This window comes from Myotis daubentonii, chromosome 13 (genome assembly GCF_963259705.1).
Source record: "Myotis daubentonii chromosome 13, mMyoDau2.1, whole genome shotgun sequence".
NCBI classification, from domain to species: domain Eukaryota; kingdom Metazoa; phylum Chordata; class Mammalia; order Chiroptera; family Vespertilionidae; genus Myotis; species Myotis daubentonii.
Window position 1 is genome coordinate 37,642,597 of NC_081852.1, and position 17,710 is coordinate 37,660,306.

Sequence of the window (17,710 nt, forward strand, 5' to 3'; positions counted from 1 at the left end):
TGGCTCAGTGGATAGAGCGCCGGCCTGCGAACCAAAGGGTCCTGGGTTCGATTCCGGTCAAGGGCATGTACCTTGGTTTCAGGCTCCTCCCTCGCCCAGACCTGGGCTCTTGTGCAGGAGGCAACCAATCAATTGTTTCTCTCACATTGATATTTCTCTCTGTCTTTCCCTCTCTCTTCCACTGTCTCTAAAAATCAATGGAAAAATATCCTTGGGTGAGGATTAAAAGGAAAAAAAAGAGACACGTTTAATACATCTTTATCACACTTGTTGGATGTGGGTATAAATAAGTATAATTTATAAATGCTATGTACCTCTGAAATGAGAGGATTTATCTATGTAGCTGCATTTTTCACTAGCAAAAGAGGACTCATTTGTGGGTATTAAAGCTCATCATTTCAGAACGGATTAGGATATTTCATAATAATTGTGGCAATCTGAAAGCAAGTACTTCAGTCCTTCTGCACAACGAGAGACACTGAAGCCTGCAATCAGCATTTGCATTTTGCAGCCTAATAACTAGCCAAGCTAGAAAAGCAACAGACAAAAACCAACGGTTTTTAAACATCAGTATTTTGAAATACAAACTAGTTTCAGATCGGAAATCCTTTAAACACCAGCAAATTGGAAGCTAAGCAGAATGCAATTGTGCAATCTGTTTTTCAACATGGAGTAAACTGACGACTATTTCATACAGATATGAATCTCTTCTTGCTGCTTTGTGAAGTAAGACAGGAAGATAAAGGAAAACAACACATGGATTTATGTGACAGATTAGCAGAATCATAAAGGATTATGTAGGGTTTCATGGTTGGCCTCCCAGAATCCCAGCACTCAAGCTGTTTATAAGAAGACTACAGGCCCGGTGCACAAAATTCGTGAACTGGGAAAGGGTGTCCTTCAGCCCAGCCTGCACCCGCTCCAATCTGGAACCCCTTGGGTGATGTCTGACTGCCGGTTTAGGCCCAATCCCACAATCTGGGACTGCTGGTTCCCAACCACTCACCTGCCTGCCTGCCTGATTGCCCCTAACTGCTTCTGCTTGCCAGCCTGATAGCCCCTCAACTGCTCCCCTGCCAGCCGGATTGACTCCTAACTGCTCCCCTGCCAGCCTGGTCGCCCCCAACTGCCCTCCCTTGCCGGCCCAGTCGCCCCTAACTGCCCTCCCCTGCTGGCCCATTTGCCCCTAACTGCCCTCCCCTGCTGGCCCGGTCGCTCCTAATTGCCCTCCCCTGCCAGCCCAGTCCCCCCAACTTCCCTCCCCTGCTGGCCTGGTCACACCTAACTGCCCTCCCCAGCAGGCCTGGTCCCCCCCAACTGTCCTCCCCACTGGCCTGATTACCAGAACTGCCCTCCCTTGCCAGCCATCTTATGGCTGTGGGCACCGCCATCTTTGAGGGCATGGCAGTCAATTAGCATATTCCCCCCTTATTGGCTGTGGGTGCCGCCATCTTTGTGATGACATGAGGGTCAATTAGCATATTCCCTCTTTATTATATAGGATTCTATAAGTCTTCCCTGGCCTTCTCTCCAGGCATTAATAACGCTATAGAAGATCTCCCTTATAACCCAACCCTCTACACTTAAGGCCTTTTACTCTTCTCCAAATGGGAAAAAAAGAATGTGTCTTGACCTTTGATAATTTGCTAAACACATCAACTTGTCCTATGGATTTAAATCTTACATTTCTTTTTCTTTTTTTATTTTATCTTATTATTAAGGTATTACATATGTGTCCTTATCCCCTCATTGCCCCCCCCCCCCATGTCCTCATCCTCACCCTCTGTTGTCTGCGTCCATTGGTTAGGCTTATATGCCTGCATACAAGTCCTTTGGTTGATCTCTTACCCTAACCCCCACCCTCCCCTACCTTCCCCCTGAGGTTTGAGCACCTAATTGATGCTTCTCTATCTCTGAATCTGTTTTTGTTCATCAGTTTATGTTGTTCATTATAATCCACAAATGAGTGAGATCATGTGATATTTATCTTTCTCTGACTGACTTACTTCACTTAGCATAATGCTCTCCAGCTCCATCCATGTTGTTGCAAATGGTAGGAGTTCCTTCCTTTTTATAGTAGCATAGTATTCCATTGTGTAGATGTACCACAGTTTTTTAATCCACTCATCTGCTGATGGGCACTTAGGCTGTTTCCAAATCTTAGCTATGGTGAATTGTGCTGCTATGAACATAGGGGTGCATATATAAATATTTCATATTTTTAAAATGCAAAAAAAACCAAAGGTAATATGCTTTGAATGTCAAGTTGTCAAGGATTTTGGTCTTCTTGCTTTTGTTTGGTCTTGCTTTGTTTCACATTCATTTAAGGAGTGATTTCAGCCCTGGTGAGTTTGCTTATGAGCTAAGAATGCTTATATACCATTATTTCTTTTTAATTGGAGTATGTGGGTCAAGAACTTAAAGACCTTTTTACCTACTGATACAGAAATCAATTTCTAGGAAAAGGTTTTAAGAAAATGGTCAAAATAAAGGGAAATTCTGTATGTGTGACATTTCATTATGATAATCAGTGATGTGGAATTAAGTAAATTTTGGAGTAGTCAAAAGCTAGAATATTATGGTCAATCGAAGTCTTGGTTTCTGAGATATTTCTAATACATTCCTCAATGTACACAAATTCCCTTAGGGATTTCTTTTTTCTTCTTTTTAAATTTTTTATTGTTGAAAGTGTTTCCTTCAGGGATTTCTAATGAATCTGCTGGCTGAATGAACTGGTTCTCTCTGTCCATCTCTAAAATGCCCTGCATGGCATCCAACACACACTGAACACTCTACCCACTTCTCGTCCCTCCTGTTGAATCTTAGGCTTTACTAGTATTCAAATTGCTTCCAAATCTGTGATGTAAATATGATTTTATTAAATATTATATAATCAATGGTATATGAATATAAAGAGAAGACAGATTTTAGTTCTGTGAAAACTACTTTGAATGCTTTGGAGAACTTCAGTAAAGGTGAGCTGCTAAACTGAGTTGATGACTTAGGTGAGGGCAAAATCAATGGAAAAATTATAAAATTATAAAAATCTTGAAAGCTTCTCATACAGATTATTGGTGTCTTTAAATTTTCTCAGGTGTGATGCTGGTCAAGGGCCTTCTGGTTGCAGGTTTGATCCCTGGCCCTGGTTGGGCACATGCAGGAGGCAACCAATCAGTGTGTCTCTCTCACATCACTGTTTCTTGCTCTCTCTGTCTCTCCCTCTCCCTTCCACGCTCTAAAAAAAAAAAAAATGTCAATGGCAAAAAGGATTTGGGAGGATTCAGGTGAAGATTAACAAAAACAAACATTATTTTTTTAGTGATTTTCTATCATAAAAGTCCTTGCCACATACCATATCCAATAAGAATTTTACAGTGTACTATATCATATACAGATATGCACATACATATTACATATACATATACACACATGTATATATGTATACATTGGTATTATAAGAATGCACCAAAATGATAAAATGATTACCTCAGGCTAATTAATATAATATATTTGTACTTTTCTGCCTTTTCCAAACTTTCTACAATGAGCATATGTACAATTATACTCAGAAGAAAAATGTATTATTTTCAAGAAAACAGCTACTCATTTTTATTTTATTTTATTTTTTTTTCAGTTGATCAGCAGCCTAGCCAGGTTCTCTAGCCAGGTTCTAGCCACAATCTCCAGCCAAGTTCTGTTTTTTATTGTTTTTTATTTTTTATTTTATTTTATTTTTTTAGAATTTTTGTGCGTTTATTTGAGCCAAACTGTCGACATTTGCCAGGAAGCAGAACCTCAAGGAATTGAGATCATGCTCCAGAGAATGGCGGGGTTACATTTGTATTTATACATTTGCAATCAAAGGAGGGACATAGGTGGGTTACATGAAATTCATTGGTGATAGATTAAGGAGGAGGGATAAAGCAAAGCAGGGAAATCCCTGGGATTGGATAAAAGTAAAATGATGGACACATACTTAGGTGGGTGCAGGATCAATTAACATAACAATGAAGGAATCTGTGGTATCTGTCCTAGCACCCAGCACCTTTGGTTGTGCCCCAGGAGCTCCAGAAAAAGGGAAGTTACAAGTTACCCAGACATTTCAAGGGTGTGATATCATAGATGCAAAAAGACAGATAGGCTCAGTTAAGGTAAAGGTTGACCTTGTCAGTGAAGATACCGGTCTAGGACGTAACTGCCCACCATCACTGCTCTGAGTTAAAGTTTAATTTCAGACCATCATTGTGGTTACTTTAGGTCTCTCAGACTGCCATGCAGGCCTCCCCTGAGCTTGTCAGGTCAGCATGTGGCCCCTTTGTTCACAATTACCTTCCCTCCATTAAGAGGTCCATAAAAAGGGGAGTCAGCAGGAGCCATGTTTGTTTTCCCCACCCCCTGTGATAGGGTTTTGCTGAGGGCCACTGCTAGGTCCCCACTTGCTCCTCTCCCTTTGGCCTGAGATGGCAGGGCAGTACAGGGGCTTCGAAGGAGCAGGTCACGACTCCTCATTCCCAGAATCATCATCGTCATCACAGTCAGCATCTTCCTCCTCCTCCTCTTCATCCTCAATGTCAAGGTCGTACAAGTCGTCATAAAGCCAATCTGAGCTGTTGTCATTGGAAGGCACTTTAGTTTTGATGCAATATTCTGCCAGGGTCGTGGGTACTTTCACTCCATCCTTTTCTGCTTCGGCTTTAGTGGCTGAAACCTGTTTTCTAATGATTTCAGCATATTCTTTGTCGTTTCCTTTACTGTCCCTCCATTTCCTGAACATAACTGAAGCATCCGCATTGGCTGCGGAGAAGATGTTGGGCTCATTAAGCAATGAGATGACACTTAACAGGATAGTCCTGACATTCTGAGTAGGATTCCACCTTTCGGAGTTCAGTTGACCACTCTGTGGGGCATCTATGGGTGGATGAAGAATTGAAATGCATACATGTCCACTCTCATAAATGTTGGGGTGCCACATTTTGGCCAAGAATCTGAAGGTAGGTGGTGAATATGGGTAGTCAATAGGAAATTTAATATGCGCCTTGAAGTAGCCGCCTTCGTAGAGGGTGTCGGGGGGTCCGAAGATGGCAACCTCCCAGTTGTAGAGGTCGGACTCATCCACCAGGGCGATCTGGGAACCCTCCACCGGCTCCTCCTGCAGGGACTTGAGCTCCAGCATCAGGGCTTTCTGGGAGCTGGCCATTGCGGTGGTGGCGGTGGCGGTGCCTGGCCGGGGCCCCAGTCCTCACACACCAGGCGGGCCGGACCAGGCCCAAGACATCTGTGGGCTGGCCCGGGTGCTCCTCACACACGACGCGGGCCGGACAGGGCCGGGCCTTCTCCTCACAAGGGGGCCAGGTGCAGGAAGAGGGTGAAGGAGTTAGGGGAATTCACTCCCGGTCCTCCCCGCCCCAGAGGGGGCCTCCACTTGGCGGGGAGAGGAGAAAAGGTGGACGCGGAGATAGGCGGCAGAGGGCTGGCGATGATGAGGAGAGGGGGCCAGGCCGGCCCGGGAGCGCCGCGCTCGCTCGCCCTCTCGTTCTTCTCTGGGGCCGCCGCGGCCGCTATTTCTCTTTAGAATAGTGCAAATGGGCAATCGTGCACTCACCTAAGGAGCAGATCCAGGGCTTTCTGTAGCAGGAAAAATAGGAAGAGGTCAGCTCAAGGATCAAGCCTTGCTGTGTGGTTGCAGCCTCTTCCAGAAGTCTCCCCAGCCAGGTGAGTTCCCAAGACACTCTGTTCTGGAGAAGGTTCCAAGTTCTGTGTTTTATTGTCTTGTTACATCTGTATTTATACCAGTTGATTTTAATCCTATCAATCTCTATTCCAAAGGTTAGGGCGTTTCTTATCTCCATTCCAGGGAGTAAAGATTATGTAGCTTAAGCATGATTGTTCGTAGTTAAAGTGATTAACTACCCGCCTGGCACTTAGTTAAGGGGTTTTATTCCCTCCCTAACTTCAGGGAAAAATCCCTACCTGGGGAAGTTAAGGGGTTTTATTCCCTCCCTAACTTCAGGGAAAAATCCCTACCTGGGGAAACAACCTTTCTGGGAGAGGTGACCTTGGTTAAAACACATAGTGCCAAGAAGGGGAGCAAACATATTAAGAACAGTACGCCATATATGCCAGGTCCCTTGAAACATATGCTGTGCAGATGTTTCTTCCCTGCAGTGACTATGTCAAGCAGCAAGGATGGACCAGCTTCCAGCACTTTTTCTTCTATTTTCTTCCTTGCTCAGGGTTTGCTGTAGGTCTAATGACTCTCTGGGCAGTTTTCTTCCACATGATGGCTCAGAATTCCAGGCTCTTTTATCTTAGACATCTACACCTCAACAAATGATAACTTCTGTAATATGGTTCCAATTGGTGTAATAATCCAGCCCAAAGATGGACACAAACTTCTCCTGTAACTCCGTGCTTTCTGTCACCTCTCCATAGTTTTTCATTGCATATTTATTTTGTTCAGGTTTATATCATTCACATTTTGTTATTTTAAAAGTTACCTGTAGGCAGAGGTAACTTTGATTCCTCATTGCCCTTTCTTGTGAGTGTACTGAACTTGTTCATCAAGCTGCAGGCAGGATGGAGTGGCAGAGCGCTGATGCTGTCATTGGAGGCTGTTGCTAACCGCACCAATCGAGCTCACTGCTGCACAAACGCTCTCCGAGTTCCCGGCCACGGAAAGCATTTCTGCCGCGAGCTCAGCCCACCGGCTACGACCGCTCTCCCCCTCCCCTGCTCCCGCCGGCCTCCTTTCCGCAGTGAAAGGCTACTTCCTCTCGAAGCACGTGTGCAGGAACCATAGCGACCTCAGCCTCGAAGCTCTTCGCGTCCTCGCTCTCGCTCTTCCTCGCCCGAACTATGCCTGACTCCCTTACCGGAGTCGGGTAGGGTACGCGAGAGCACGCAGCCCTCGGAAGCCAAGCTCATTTTTATATTTTGATAAATTTAGGTTGTGTACATTGGAGGAAAGAAAGAAACCTGTGATTTTTTCTCTCCCTGACATGTTGTAGGCATTGTGCTAGGCACGTTCTGCAGGGTTGTTCATCAAAGAGGACAATTCATTTAGAAACTAGGATAATGCCACTGGCAAGCAAATAACATATACTTTGGCTTGGTTTTCTTTCAAGTGTTGCCACAGCATTATAGAGCCCCAGTGTACCATATTTGGATTCAATTCCAGGTTTCCAGGTTTTTTTCTATTGACGGAATAGTGTCCTTGTTTACGAAAATGTCATATGTTTACATTAATTTGTTTATGTAGTAAGCATTTTGCTTTGTCAAAAGAATGATACGAGGTTGTTGAGGAAGTCATATGCCTGGGAATGACACCATCAATTATGTTGGCTATACATGTGTGTAGGGCAGATTAGACTTTTCTTGTTCTTCTTAATTATTTATACCATCAGTAATTGGAGTCACTAGTCATGCTTCCTCGTACATTCCCCTTTATATTTTCTGACACTTCTTTTTCATTCTCTGTCTTTTTTTTGCCATCATCTAGTTTTCCCCATAGCACTTATCACCACTTGATGCCATATTATTTGTGTGTTGCCTGCTTTTACCCTGAGAATATGAAGTCTTGGAGACCGAGGCTTTGCTTATGTCCTGTAGTACCTCCAGCTCCTAGGTAGTGCCTGGAACACAATAGCCTTTAATAAACACTTGTTAAATAAATATATTTTCCAGGAAAAGGCATTGTTGTGTAATGCTTACTCACAGCAATATGATGACTTGTTTTATTGTTAAAGTCAATGAAAGCAAATGGGAATATCATTTGAAATTGTGTGCATTAAGATGACAGATCTGATGATAAATTTTATTATAAATATGTTCATACCTGCCCACCACAACTTACTCTGACCAGTAATGGCAAAGGAATAGAAAGAAGAGGGACTATGAGCATTTACTAGGCAGGCCCTGTGCAGTTTTGGTAGCAATGCAAGGTATTATCTCCATCTCATGCATGAAGAAATGTAGGCTCAGAGAGATGAAGCATCTTGTTAAAGCTCATGGGGCTACTAAAGCCTTTAGAACCTCAAATGTGCTTTTCCTTACATGTACTCTTATCCGCATCTGTGGACTTTGGAAAATGAAATGAGAAGCCAGAAAAAAGTGAATGCTTTAGGTCATCTCAGTGGCCAACAGCAGCTATCTCCTAGCAACCTCTCCCTTCCCCCACCAAAAAAGTTAATAAGGCTTTTTTTTTCCTGGTGCATTTGATCATTCCAGCCTCCCCCTCCCCACTCCGTTTTCTGTCACATGTTACTATTGTTAATCATCCTGCATCACTCTTTCAGCTTTTGTCTTGGGAGACTTTTTGTCTCTTGACATGATTTTTACAATAAGCATCTCCTCTATTGTTTATAGATCATTAGCCAAATTTCCCTGTCTTAGCAGTGTTTTGCTGCCGTACCTGCATACTTCCCATGCTGTTGCATTCAAATACTTGCTCCATTTTTCTGTCTCTTGTTTTGGCAGGTGAACGGAAAAAGGATGACTGCAAAGCTGATGGGGACAAACTTGTCTGTGAGCCCTGCTCGGAAGGGAAGGAGTACACAGACGAGGAACATTATTCTCCTACATGCAGAAGATGCGGGATTTGTGATGGAGAGCATGGTACGAGTCTTAAAAAGCCATTGAAAGTGACTAATTGTGATGCTCCATGTAAAATCATTCATAATATACCTATAATTGGAATTTGGGACCTACTCTGGTGCTACGTTGGTATCCAGGAAGGGGTAGGATGGGGCTGACTGGGGAAAAGCAGGGTCAGGGAATGAACTAATCGCTGGGCTAGACTCTTATGAGCCGAGTCTGGGCGGTCTCCCAGATGAGGAGACAGACTAAATATGAACCCTATGAACAGGGTTTATTAGCTCCAGTCAAAAGTGCAGAAACTTTTTTTCCTGCCTTGATTTATGCATGTGCAATGGCTCTTGTTCATGGCCAGAGAGCACTCAGAACCCTTCAAATGCAAGGACAGAAGATCCTGAGAGGTGGGTGGGATGCTTCCCCTTTTTTGGGGATCTAGTTTGTCCTCATAATTCCAATTGGACCCCTGGATTTTCATGACTAGCCCAATCTATTTTGAGGGCCCAGATTAAAATGTAACAGAAGTACTCCCAGTTTTGCTTGACATTAAGAAATCTCTGGACATAAGTTTTTCTTGTCTCCATGAGAGCCCTAAAGCAATGTTTCTCAACCCTGGCTGTACATTAGAATCACACAGGGATCTATGAGACATGCCAATGTTTAGGTCCCACCTTAGACCAATTAAATCAGAATCTCTAATCTCTAAGGGCGGGCTTTGGCATTGGTCTGCTTGCCCAGGTCGGGGTGAGACTTAACAATTTGCATTTCCAACAAGCTACCAGATGATGCTGAGGCTGTTGGTCCACAAGCCACACTTCGAGTAGCCAGGCTTTAGACTAGAAGAACAGGGGAACTATTTAAGCAAAGATAGGGTTTTCTTGGTTGCTGGATTGTCTATCCATTTAACACTCTGCTAAATGATTTCAACCTGGGGTTGCCTGTTTTGTATGTAAACACTAGTTGTATTCCTAAAGTCATGATGGTGTGACTGCTCATATAAGCAGCAGATCTCAAAAATCTATGCTGCTCCTGCCCATCATTTCCATAGCCAGTGTATAAGTAGCTGCTATGACTAATTGTCTACAAATTGAATTTCTAGGCTTAGAAGTGGAAAAAAACTGTACCAAGACCCAGAATACCAAGTGCAGATGTAAATCAAACTATTTTTGTAACACTCCTCCATGTGAACACTGTAACCCTTGCAGCACGTAAGTTTTGGTCTTTTACTGATTAAAACACTAGATATACTTTGAGAGATAATGGCTTCCTAGGGGGAAGCAGCACTGGGTTCTAGTCTTGCTTTGCCTCCAAACAACTGGATAACCATTTGTTTATTCAGGCATCCAGGGCCAGAACATGTATTGAACCTCCTGTGGGCTGGCCAGTTCTAGCCACTTAAACTAACCATATGAGCAAGACACATTTCTGGCATCGAAGCTCTCAGGCTAGAGGCAAGGACATTAAAAAAAGGCGTGAACTTTTCAACCTTGCTGGGGGAGATGCAGTGAAGATATGACACATGGCTTGAGTCTTGAAGGAAGGTGAGCATGGATCTGAAGGACATTTCAAGCAGGGAACCAGCAGGTGCAAAGAGACAGGGGAAGCTCCAGAGAACAGGGCACCTGGCTGGAGTGTAGGAAAGACTGAAAAGGAGCCAGGGCCAAATCAGGAAGGGTCTTGTCTTTCATGCTAAAGAGCTTGGTTTTTGACCCACAGTTAGAAAACCTGACTGTGCATGTCACTTTTCTCCTCCTCCTCCTCCTCCTCCTCCTCCTCCTCCTCCTCCTCCTCCTCCTCTTCCTCTTCCTCCTCCTTCTGTTAATCCCTACCCGAGGATATTTTTCCATTGATTTTTAAGGAGAGTGGAAGAGTGAGGAAAGGACAGAGAGAAATACTGATGTGAGAGAAACACATCAATTGGTTGCCTCCTGCATGTGCCCCAACCAGGGTCTGGGCTGGGGAGGAACCTGCAACCAAGGTACGTGCTCTTGACCGGATTGGAACCCGGGACCTTTTGGTCCACAGGCCGACGCTCCACTGAGCTAAACTGGCAAGGGCTAACCTTTTGTTCTGATTAACAGAGTAAGTTTAAGCAGACCACTCAACCTCTCCGAGGCTCAGTTTCCTCACACATTAAGATGCAGACAATCATCACTTGTCTTATGGGCCACATATTTGTGAACATCAGATTGGGTAATATGTATTATAAAAATAGCTTTTACTTTGTAAGACACTGTTCTGCGTACACATAAATATAATTAAGATTATATCCATGTACCGCTCCTTAAACTTGTAATCATCTTAGGAGTCACTTAGGAGTTCACCTAGTAGGCTTGAAAAGTAGGAACATTATACTTGATGTCTCTTATTTACTAGAAAAAATGTAAGGTATGTGCACTTAACCTAGCCTCTCCTTTCTAGCCCCAAGTATCTGAGACAGCTCTCATGATGACAGAAATAGGGATTGGAGTTGGAAGGAGGGACTAATGTAAGTCAAATAATAACAACAATAGCAGTTCTAAATACTTCATAATCTTGATTTAATTTTCTTCTCACCATAACCTAAAAAGCAGGTAATACTGTCTCCTTGTTTTTGGTGAGAAAACAGGCTTGCGGTGGTTAAGTAACTTGCTCAAACTCACTGAGTTAGGTAATGGACAGAGCCCAGCTTTAATTCAGGCTGGGTCAGTGTTTGTCTGAAAAAAAAATATGGAAACCTCTTGAGTATCCTAATGGCCACTTGGTGTTAAAGAGCGAACCCTCTAAGGCCCAGCGGAGTAGGCTACCTCAGGAGCATCATGGGTAGTGGCTGTTGTCTGGCCATTTTTATTGTTCGATGGGACTGCGTTGAAATTGCTTTTGGTAGTTTATCATTGTCTCCGAATCTTTTAAGAGCACAGCTTATGACCAATTTTAAGTTTATGTCAGGATCTATTTCATTCTTTTTCTTTTCTGCCAATACTTTTTTACCTTCTTTTAACTCTGGGTATTTTAAAACATAGTCATTCTTTGTTCATCCAAACATCTAAATTATGTTACAGATTTTTACCAGCTCTACCATGCTAATCTAGAAATAGTTGAGGGAATATGTCTGCCAGAGATGCAAAAATGACTACAATGACCCGAGATGTATAGTGTGTTGTTGAAAATGATCAAGGAATTAGCCCACCAGGCTTTTTGCATTTTCTCTGTATTTTTTTTTAGGTGTGAACATGGAATCATTAAGGATTGCACACCAACCAATGACACCAGATGTAAAGCAGGTTATTACTTTTTTTAATGAGTAGACTCTCCTTCCTCCTATTCCCACAGTAAAATACAAAGAAAAGCCAATCCCTTTTGATTCTTTGAGAGTACCTTGTTTAATCTTAAAGACTGCTCATTTTCATGTAAAATGTCCCATGTTCCAATCTACAGGATCCACATCTCACTTACGCTTGCTGTGGCTCCTGATCCTGGTTCCAATAGCAGCTGCATTCATATTGTGGCGTAAGTTCTTACTTTGTTCAAGTTGCACATTGAAATAACTTGGAAAGGACTTGTTCAAAGAATCCCCCTCTGTCTCCAACCTATTAAAAAGCTTCCACCGGGTAGGTAGCTAGCCTTGGTATATTTTTAATTCCTGCCACCAAATGCACACATGAACACTGAAAGAATAGATTATATTTATATTATCCCTCAGCTACAGTTTTTGACCAACCATTTTGGAGCACTGAGTGGCTATTACCATCCTCACTGTGTTTTCATCCTGGCAGCAGCCAAGTTTGCCAAGAATCAAAAGTAATCTCTCACCGTCCATTGAGATGGTCCCATGCATTAAGATAACACATTAAGAAGCAAGGGCCTTGCTGGGAAAGGCATTGCAGGGGACACTTGGTAAATTCGTCCCTCTCTGCGCCTCCTCACCCTTGCTCAAACTCCATGATTTTATTATTTATCCACCATAATTTAAAATATTGTGCAATGCATTTTATGCAAGGGTTACCTAGGAAATCAGCAGATAAGCCAAATTAGCCCAAATTGAGGGTAATCATAATTACACAAGAAAAAAATCCCTTTTAATCATTTCTAAAACACAGGGTCATGCAACTTTCAATCACTCTGAAGCATCCAATTGGAATAGGCTCTGTTTCTTCATTTTAGCTGAAAATAAAGAGGTTGCTCAGCTAAAAATACATACAGTATTCTATGTTTAAATACCATAACCATGCTTGCAGACTTACACATTCCTTTCTCCCATCTCATACTGACTTCAAGGCAGATATTCATTGAGCGTGTATACTTGAGTTATTTGTGAGTGCATGTACCTGAATTTCTGGGCATTAAATGCCACTCCACGGCAAGCTGATGTCAGCTTTCCTTATCCTGTGCTTACATGCCCTGCTGTAGCCATGACATGTAGCTCCAGGTTGATGAGAGGAAATAGTGATGTCATTCAATAAGTCAAAAGCCAGCTTTAGGCTAGGCCACTGTGAGGTAATTGGATGTCTCAATTAAGGTGTGGCATACTGCCCGCAGGCATGGCTCAGTGGTTAAACCTCAACCTATAAACCAGGAGGTCATGGTTGATTTCCAGTCAGCACACATGCCTAGGTTGTGGGCTCGATCTGCAATGAGGGGAGTGCAGGAGGCAGCTGATCAATGATTCTCTCTCTCTCTCTCTCTCTCTCTCTCTCTCTCTCTCTCTCTCTCCCCCTTCCTCTCTGAAATCAATAAAAATATTTATTTTAAAATATGTGGCATATCTCCAGAACACTTGACCTGGTGGGGTGAGATTGTCCAAAATCAGGACAATTCTGTATTTTAGGGTCACTTTACATTTCAATGAATTTCTGCTTTCTTCTCACACTTCTCTAGTGTGACAGTAGTATTTCCTCCAAGGCTGAGACCTGAGTCTGATAGAAATTTCTTTCATCTTTTAGGGGTGAAAAGACGGCGCCGGAATAATAATCTTCCTCCCTCTGAACCTACATCTCCAGATACTGTAAGTGTTGAAACATGCATCAGCTTTCTTAAAAACATAGAGAAGGTAGTAATTCAACTTTTTATTCGCTACTTTTTTAAAACAAGCATTTATTGTGTCTGTGTGTACATGAGTTAGAAGGCATCGAAAAGTAATTCAGATTATGAGGCACAGTATATAAGTAAGCTCCATACAACGTCAGAGTTAACACAGGACTCAAGTGGGAGGCTGCTCAAGGTGAGTTGGAAAAAGGATGTGGCCAAGCAACATGTCCCACGTCGGTGTTATTCGCGCAGAGAAACTACAGACATCCTTTACCAGAGCATGGATTCGGTATCCAAGCCCGAACAGACACAGCTCTTACAGCCCACTATAAATAGGGCACAGCGCAACTTTCTCCAGCCTCTCGTTACCATAGCCCCCACTATATTTCTTTTCCAACATGGAATCAAAGCATTTCAAATAGCAAAAGTTACACAGGGAAGATAAACCAGTTCACTTCATGAATAATGCTTTTTCTCATTTAGGGCTCGGGCTCAGTGGAAGTTAGGGTTTTAAAAATCAATATAGTACAAAATAATTTCAATTTAAACCATTTTCTCATGTCAAAAGGATGAATAGTTACCGTAAAAAGAGTTTTTGAATGATTATGTTTATTATGTTTGTTTTCGTGAGTCTATATGAAACATAACCTCAGAACGTTCCATGAATTCCCTAGATTCCTTGAATGTGTAAAACATAAGCCAATGTTCTTTAGTTTCTGGAAATGCTGGAACCTTTCAGAATGAAAATTTGAATGATGAAAGAATCCTTAATCACTTCGTCTAGCTAATTTTATATATCAAGCAACTGATTGTACTTCCTTCAGGATTAAGGAAAAATTTAAAGATTACATTTAGACTATTCTGAGTGTATTTTTATTTTTTTTTCTCTTTCTGTCCATGTGTTGTTGTTTTTTTCTGTCCAGGAAATGCTCCCAGTGATTTCTTCAGGTAAGGCTTTTATCATTTTATTTCATAGAGCTGGCTTCCATAGGAGTAGCAGGCCAATTTTAGAGTAAGATAATGTTGCTAATTTCAGTGACATCTTGTGGGGTCTCGCTATTCCTTGAACTTATAGTTCTTCCCATTCGCCATCCAGGGTTTTTTAGGCAGTTTGTTTAAATTTATAACTAATATTCCTAGTTAAAAATAAATGAGGTAGCAATAAAACACTACATTCTGAGGCTTTGGAAAATTTTCCTTTTACAAACATTTAGGTGTATTATAGAACTTCTGCCTAAAATGACTTAGAGGTAATCTGAATTGTTGACTCAGTTATTATTGGTGTGTACCAGCTCTGTAACAACAAATTATTATTCTATTCAGTTCTCTTTTTTGAGCTGTGATTCAGAGATAAGATGATCATAAACCCTTTGCCTATGTATTAGGTTTGTAGGTCATTGAACATCAGACCTATAAGGGACCTTAGGGGTGATCTTTTCCAACCTGTTGATAGATGAGAAAAGAAGACATAGAGATGTTATGTATCTTGTTCAGGTCATAGAGCAAATTACTGGGGATATAGGACGTCTTGGGATTAGAAGGCAAGGTTATTTCTGTTTTTGCGTTTCCCTATCAGCTCCTTAGATCTCTAGGACTAACCTGTATTCTTAAGTACTATAAGAGGAGAAATAAATGGTTTCCAATCATGGCAATTTTGTTTACCAGAACCAATTTTCAGAGACGATTCTCTTTTTTTTTTTTCAGACATTGACCTGACTGATTACATTAGCACTATTGCTGAGCTAATGACAATAAGTGAAGTTAGAGATTTCGTTCGGAAGAATGGTCTCAAAGAAGCCAAAATAGATGAAATCAAGAATGACAATCTCCAAAATACAGCTGAACAGAAGGTCCAGCTGCTCCGTAATTGGTATCAAGTTCACGGGAAGAAAGACGCATTTACCACTTTGATTACAGGTCTCAAAAAAATCAAACTTTGTGCTCACGCAGATAAAATTAAAGATATAGTCCTCAATGACATTACTAGTAAACGTGAAAATACTAACATCACAAATGAAAATGAAAGCCAAAGGTTGGTCTAAAGTGACAAACAACTAACTCAGTTTTGAGTACAGACATTAGATAGAAAAATTAGGTAAGTTAGGTGAGGGCTCAAATATTGCTTGACTTTTTACTGAGCATATTTTCCTTTTTACATTTATTATACTTGCAGGGCTACATATTTATGTGTTTCAAGGACCTCATGATTCTGTCTTCAAGACTATTTAAAATCTAGACATGCCTGATTAAGAATAAATGCAGTGGCATGTTAAGTATTCACATAGGTGTGTTTGCAAAGACAAAACATTGGGGTCACGTTCTAGTATCTAATACTTTATTAGATTAAAAAAATGAAAGTTAAAATCATTTTTTGGTATTTCTGGTTATCCTTTTTTGTTAAGACCTTGGTTTTTTGTTTGTTTGTTTGCTTCCATTTCTCTAACCACGGCTAACTGTAACCTGTTCAGGAGTCTTCAATGCTTTCTTTCATCTCTCAGGGAGTATTTACCTTTTAAACTCCTAATAATTTCCTTCATAGGCCATTACTGCCAAAAAAACCTTCCTCAGAACCACATTATTATTTATTATGTGAGGATTTATTATGACAGCATTATGTGTAAGGCACTAGAAATGTGGATAAGAAAGTAAATATTTCAAAAGGTAGGTTTTATTCATAGGTATGATTCTGTAGATGTTAATATAATTACTGTACAAGAATACAAAGGTCTACCTACAGGCTGACCCCATCCATCAACAGAAGCTATGACCTCTTGATGCAGTGTCATAATCACTGGAAAAAGCAACTTTGCCTCTAACCTTCCCAGTTCCTGGAGGATGATTCTAGAGATTTTGCAATAGTATTTGTCAACTTTGTTTGAAACTCAGCATATTCAGGGAAAGCTTGTGTATACCTCTGAATGCAGAATTTAAATAAGGTTCTACTTCAAAGATGTTTACATAGATAATTGGCATTTCATTGTGAAAGATTTCAATTTTGGATTCACATAGAAAATGCCAACTCAGTTATGCTTGAAATTGTATATTTGTATGCCAGCGTACTGCATCAAAATAATCGACCACTTTCTCAGGTGCCAAAACAGTTCCATCAGGAAGTATTCCTAGAGCATCACCTTCTCTTCGTTTTTTTTCTTGATGTGTGTCTTGAGAGCCTCTACACTCCCAAACCTGGAAGCACTATCTATGAAACACGATGAGCCACTGTAAGCTATGCGGCTCTTAGAAACGTTTAGCCTGGTTTGGAGAGATTCACTGCTCTCATAAGAGGTAGCTCTGTGATACTCACAGACCCATGTTGCCCGCCAAAGCTAATGAGGTAGTTTCTTATCTTGCCCTGTCCCCCACAAAATGTTCAATGACTCCCCATATATTCTCTTGCTACAAATGCAGCTTATACCCAGGTCTTAGGACTTGTTATTTCCTGCAGCATCTTAGACAAACAAGCCCCTCTCCCCACTGCCACTTCCTCACTTCTACATTTAGACACTTTAAAAAATGTAAGTTAATGTGAATTTTAATAAATAGTATTTATATTTGTATAGATGTAAACTGAAGATAGTTATAAACTGAAACAGAGGTATCAAAATACCTAAACAGCTTCCACTGAAGGAAAATTTTCCCCCTGATGTTCGAAAATGTGAAATGTAGGTAAAAATGTTTAATTAAAATCATTTTTTGGTATTTCTGGTTATCCTTTTTTGTTAAGACCTTGTTTTGTTTGTTTGTTTCCATTTCTCTAACCACGGCTAACTGTAACCTGTTCAGGAGTCTTCAATGCTTTCTTTCATCTCTCAGGGAGTATTTACCTTTTAAACTCCTAATAATTTCCTTCATAGGCCATTACTGCCAAAAAAAAACCTTCCCCAAAACCACATTATTATTTATTATGTGATGATTTATTTTGACAGCATTATATGTAAGGCACTGGAAATGTGGATAAGAAAGTAAATATTTCAAAAGGTAGGTTTTATTCATAAGAAAGCTCAATAGGGATTTTGAAATATTTTTTCTCATACTTTCCATTGTGGTTACTTGGTGACTACTGGACTATCTCTCTTTTTAAAATTTTAATTTTAATAATATATTTTATTTAACC

General features: G+C 41.2%; 2 protein-coding genes across 6 annotated transcripts in view; one reads left to right on the top strand and one right to left on the bottom strand.

The window, feature by feature from the left end:
• FAS (Fas cell surface death receptor) overlaps positions 1–17,305 on the top strand; it is a 31,805-nt gene extending 14,500 nt beyond the window's left edge. For 2 of the 5 annotated variants that reach the window (XM_059662770.1, XM_059662772.1), the window contains 8 exons: positions 8,476–8,613; positions 9,689–9,797; positions 11,794–11,852; positions 12,007–12,078; positions 13,512–13,573; positions 14,520–14,544; positions 15,301–15,628; positions 17,157–17,305. In XM_059662770.1, coding sequence (XP_059518753.1) covers positions 8,476–8,613; positions 9,689–9,797; positions 11,794–11,852; positions 12,007–12,078; positions 13,512–13,573; positions 14,520–14,544; positions 15,301–15,628; positions 17,157–17,184 — 821 coding nt within the window. In that variant the 3' untranslated portion in view covers positions 17,185–17,305. Of the gene's footprint in view, positions 1–8,475; positions 8,614–9,688; positions 9,798–11,793; positions 11,853–12,006; positions 12,079–13,511; positions 13,574–14,519; positions 14,545–15,300; positions 15,629–17,156 lie in introns of those variants that run through there. The other 3 variants (XM_059662771.1, XM_059662774.1, XM_059662773.1) reach the window with 3 other exon arrangements.
• On the bottom strand, positions 4,374–6,644 carry LOC132214974 (ubiquitin-conjugating enzyme E2 R2-like). Its single transcript, XM_059662761.1, has 2 exons — positions 6,025–6,644; positions 4,374–5,970 (listed from the first exon to the last, which is right to left on the bottom strand). Exon 2 carries the CDS (start codon positions 5,195–5,197, stop codon positions 4,496–4,498), a length of 702 nt encoding a protein of 233 aa, XP_059518744.1. The 5' UTR covers positions 5,198–5,970; positions 6,025–6,644; the 3' UTR covers positions 4,374–4,495.
• Positions 17,306–17,710: the final 405 nt, after the last annotated feature.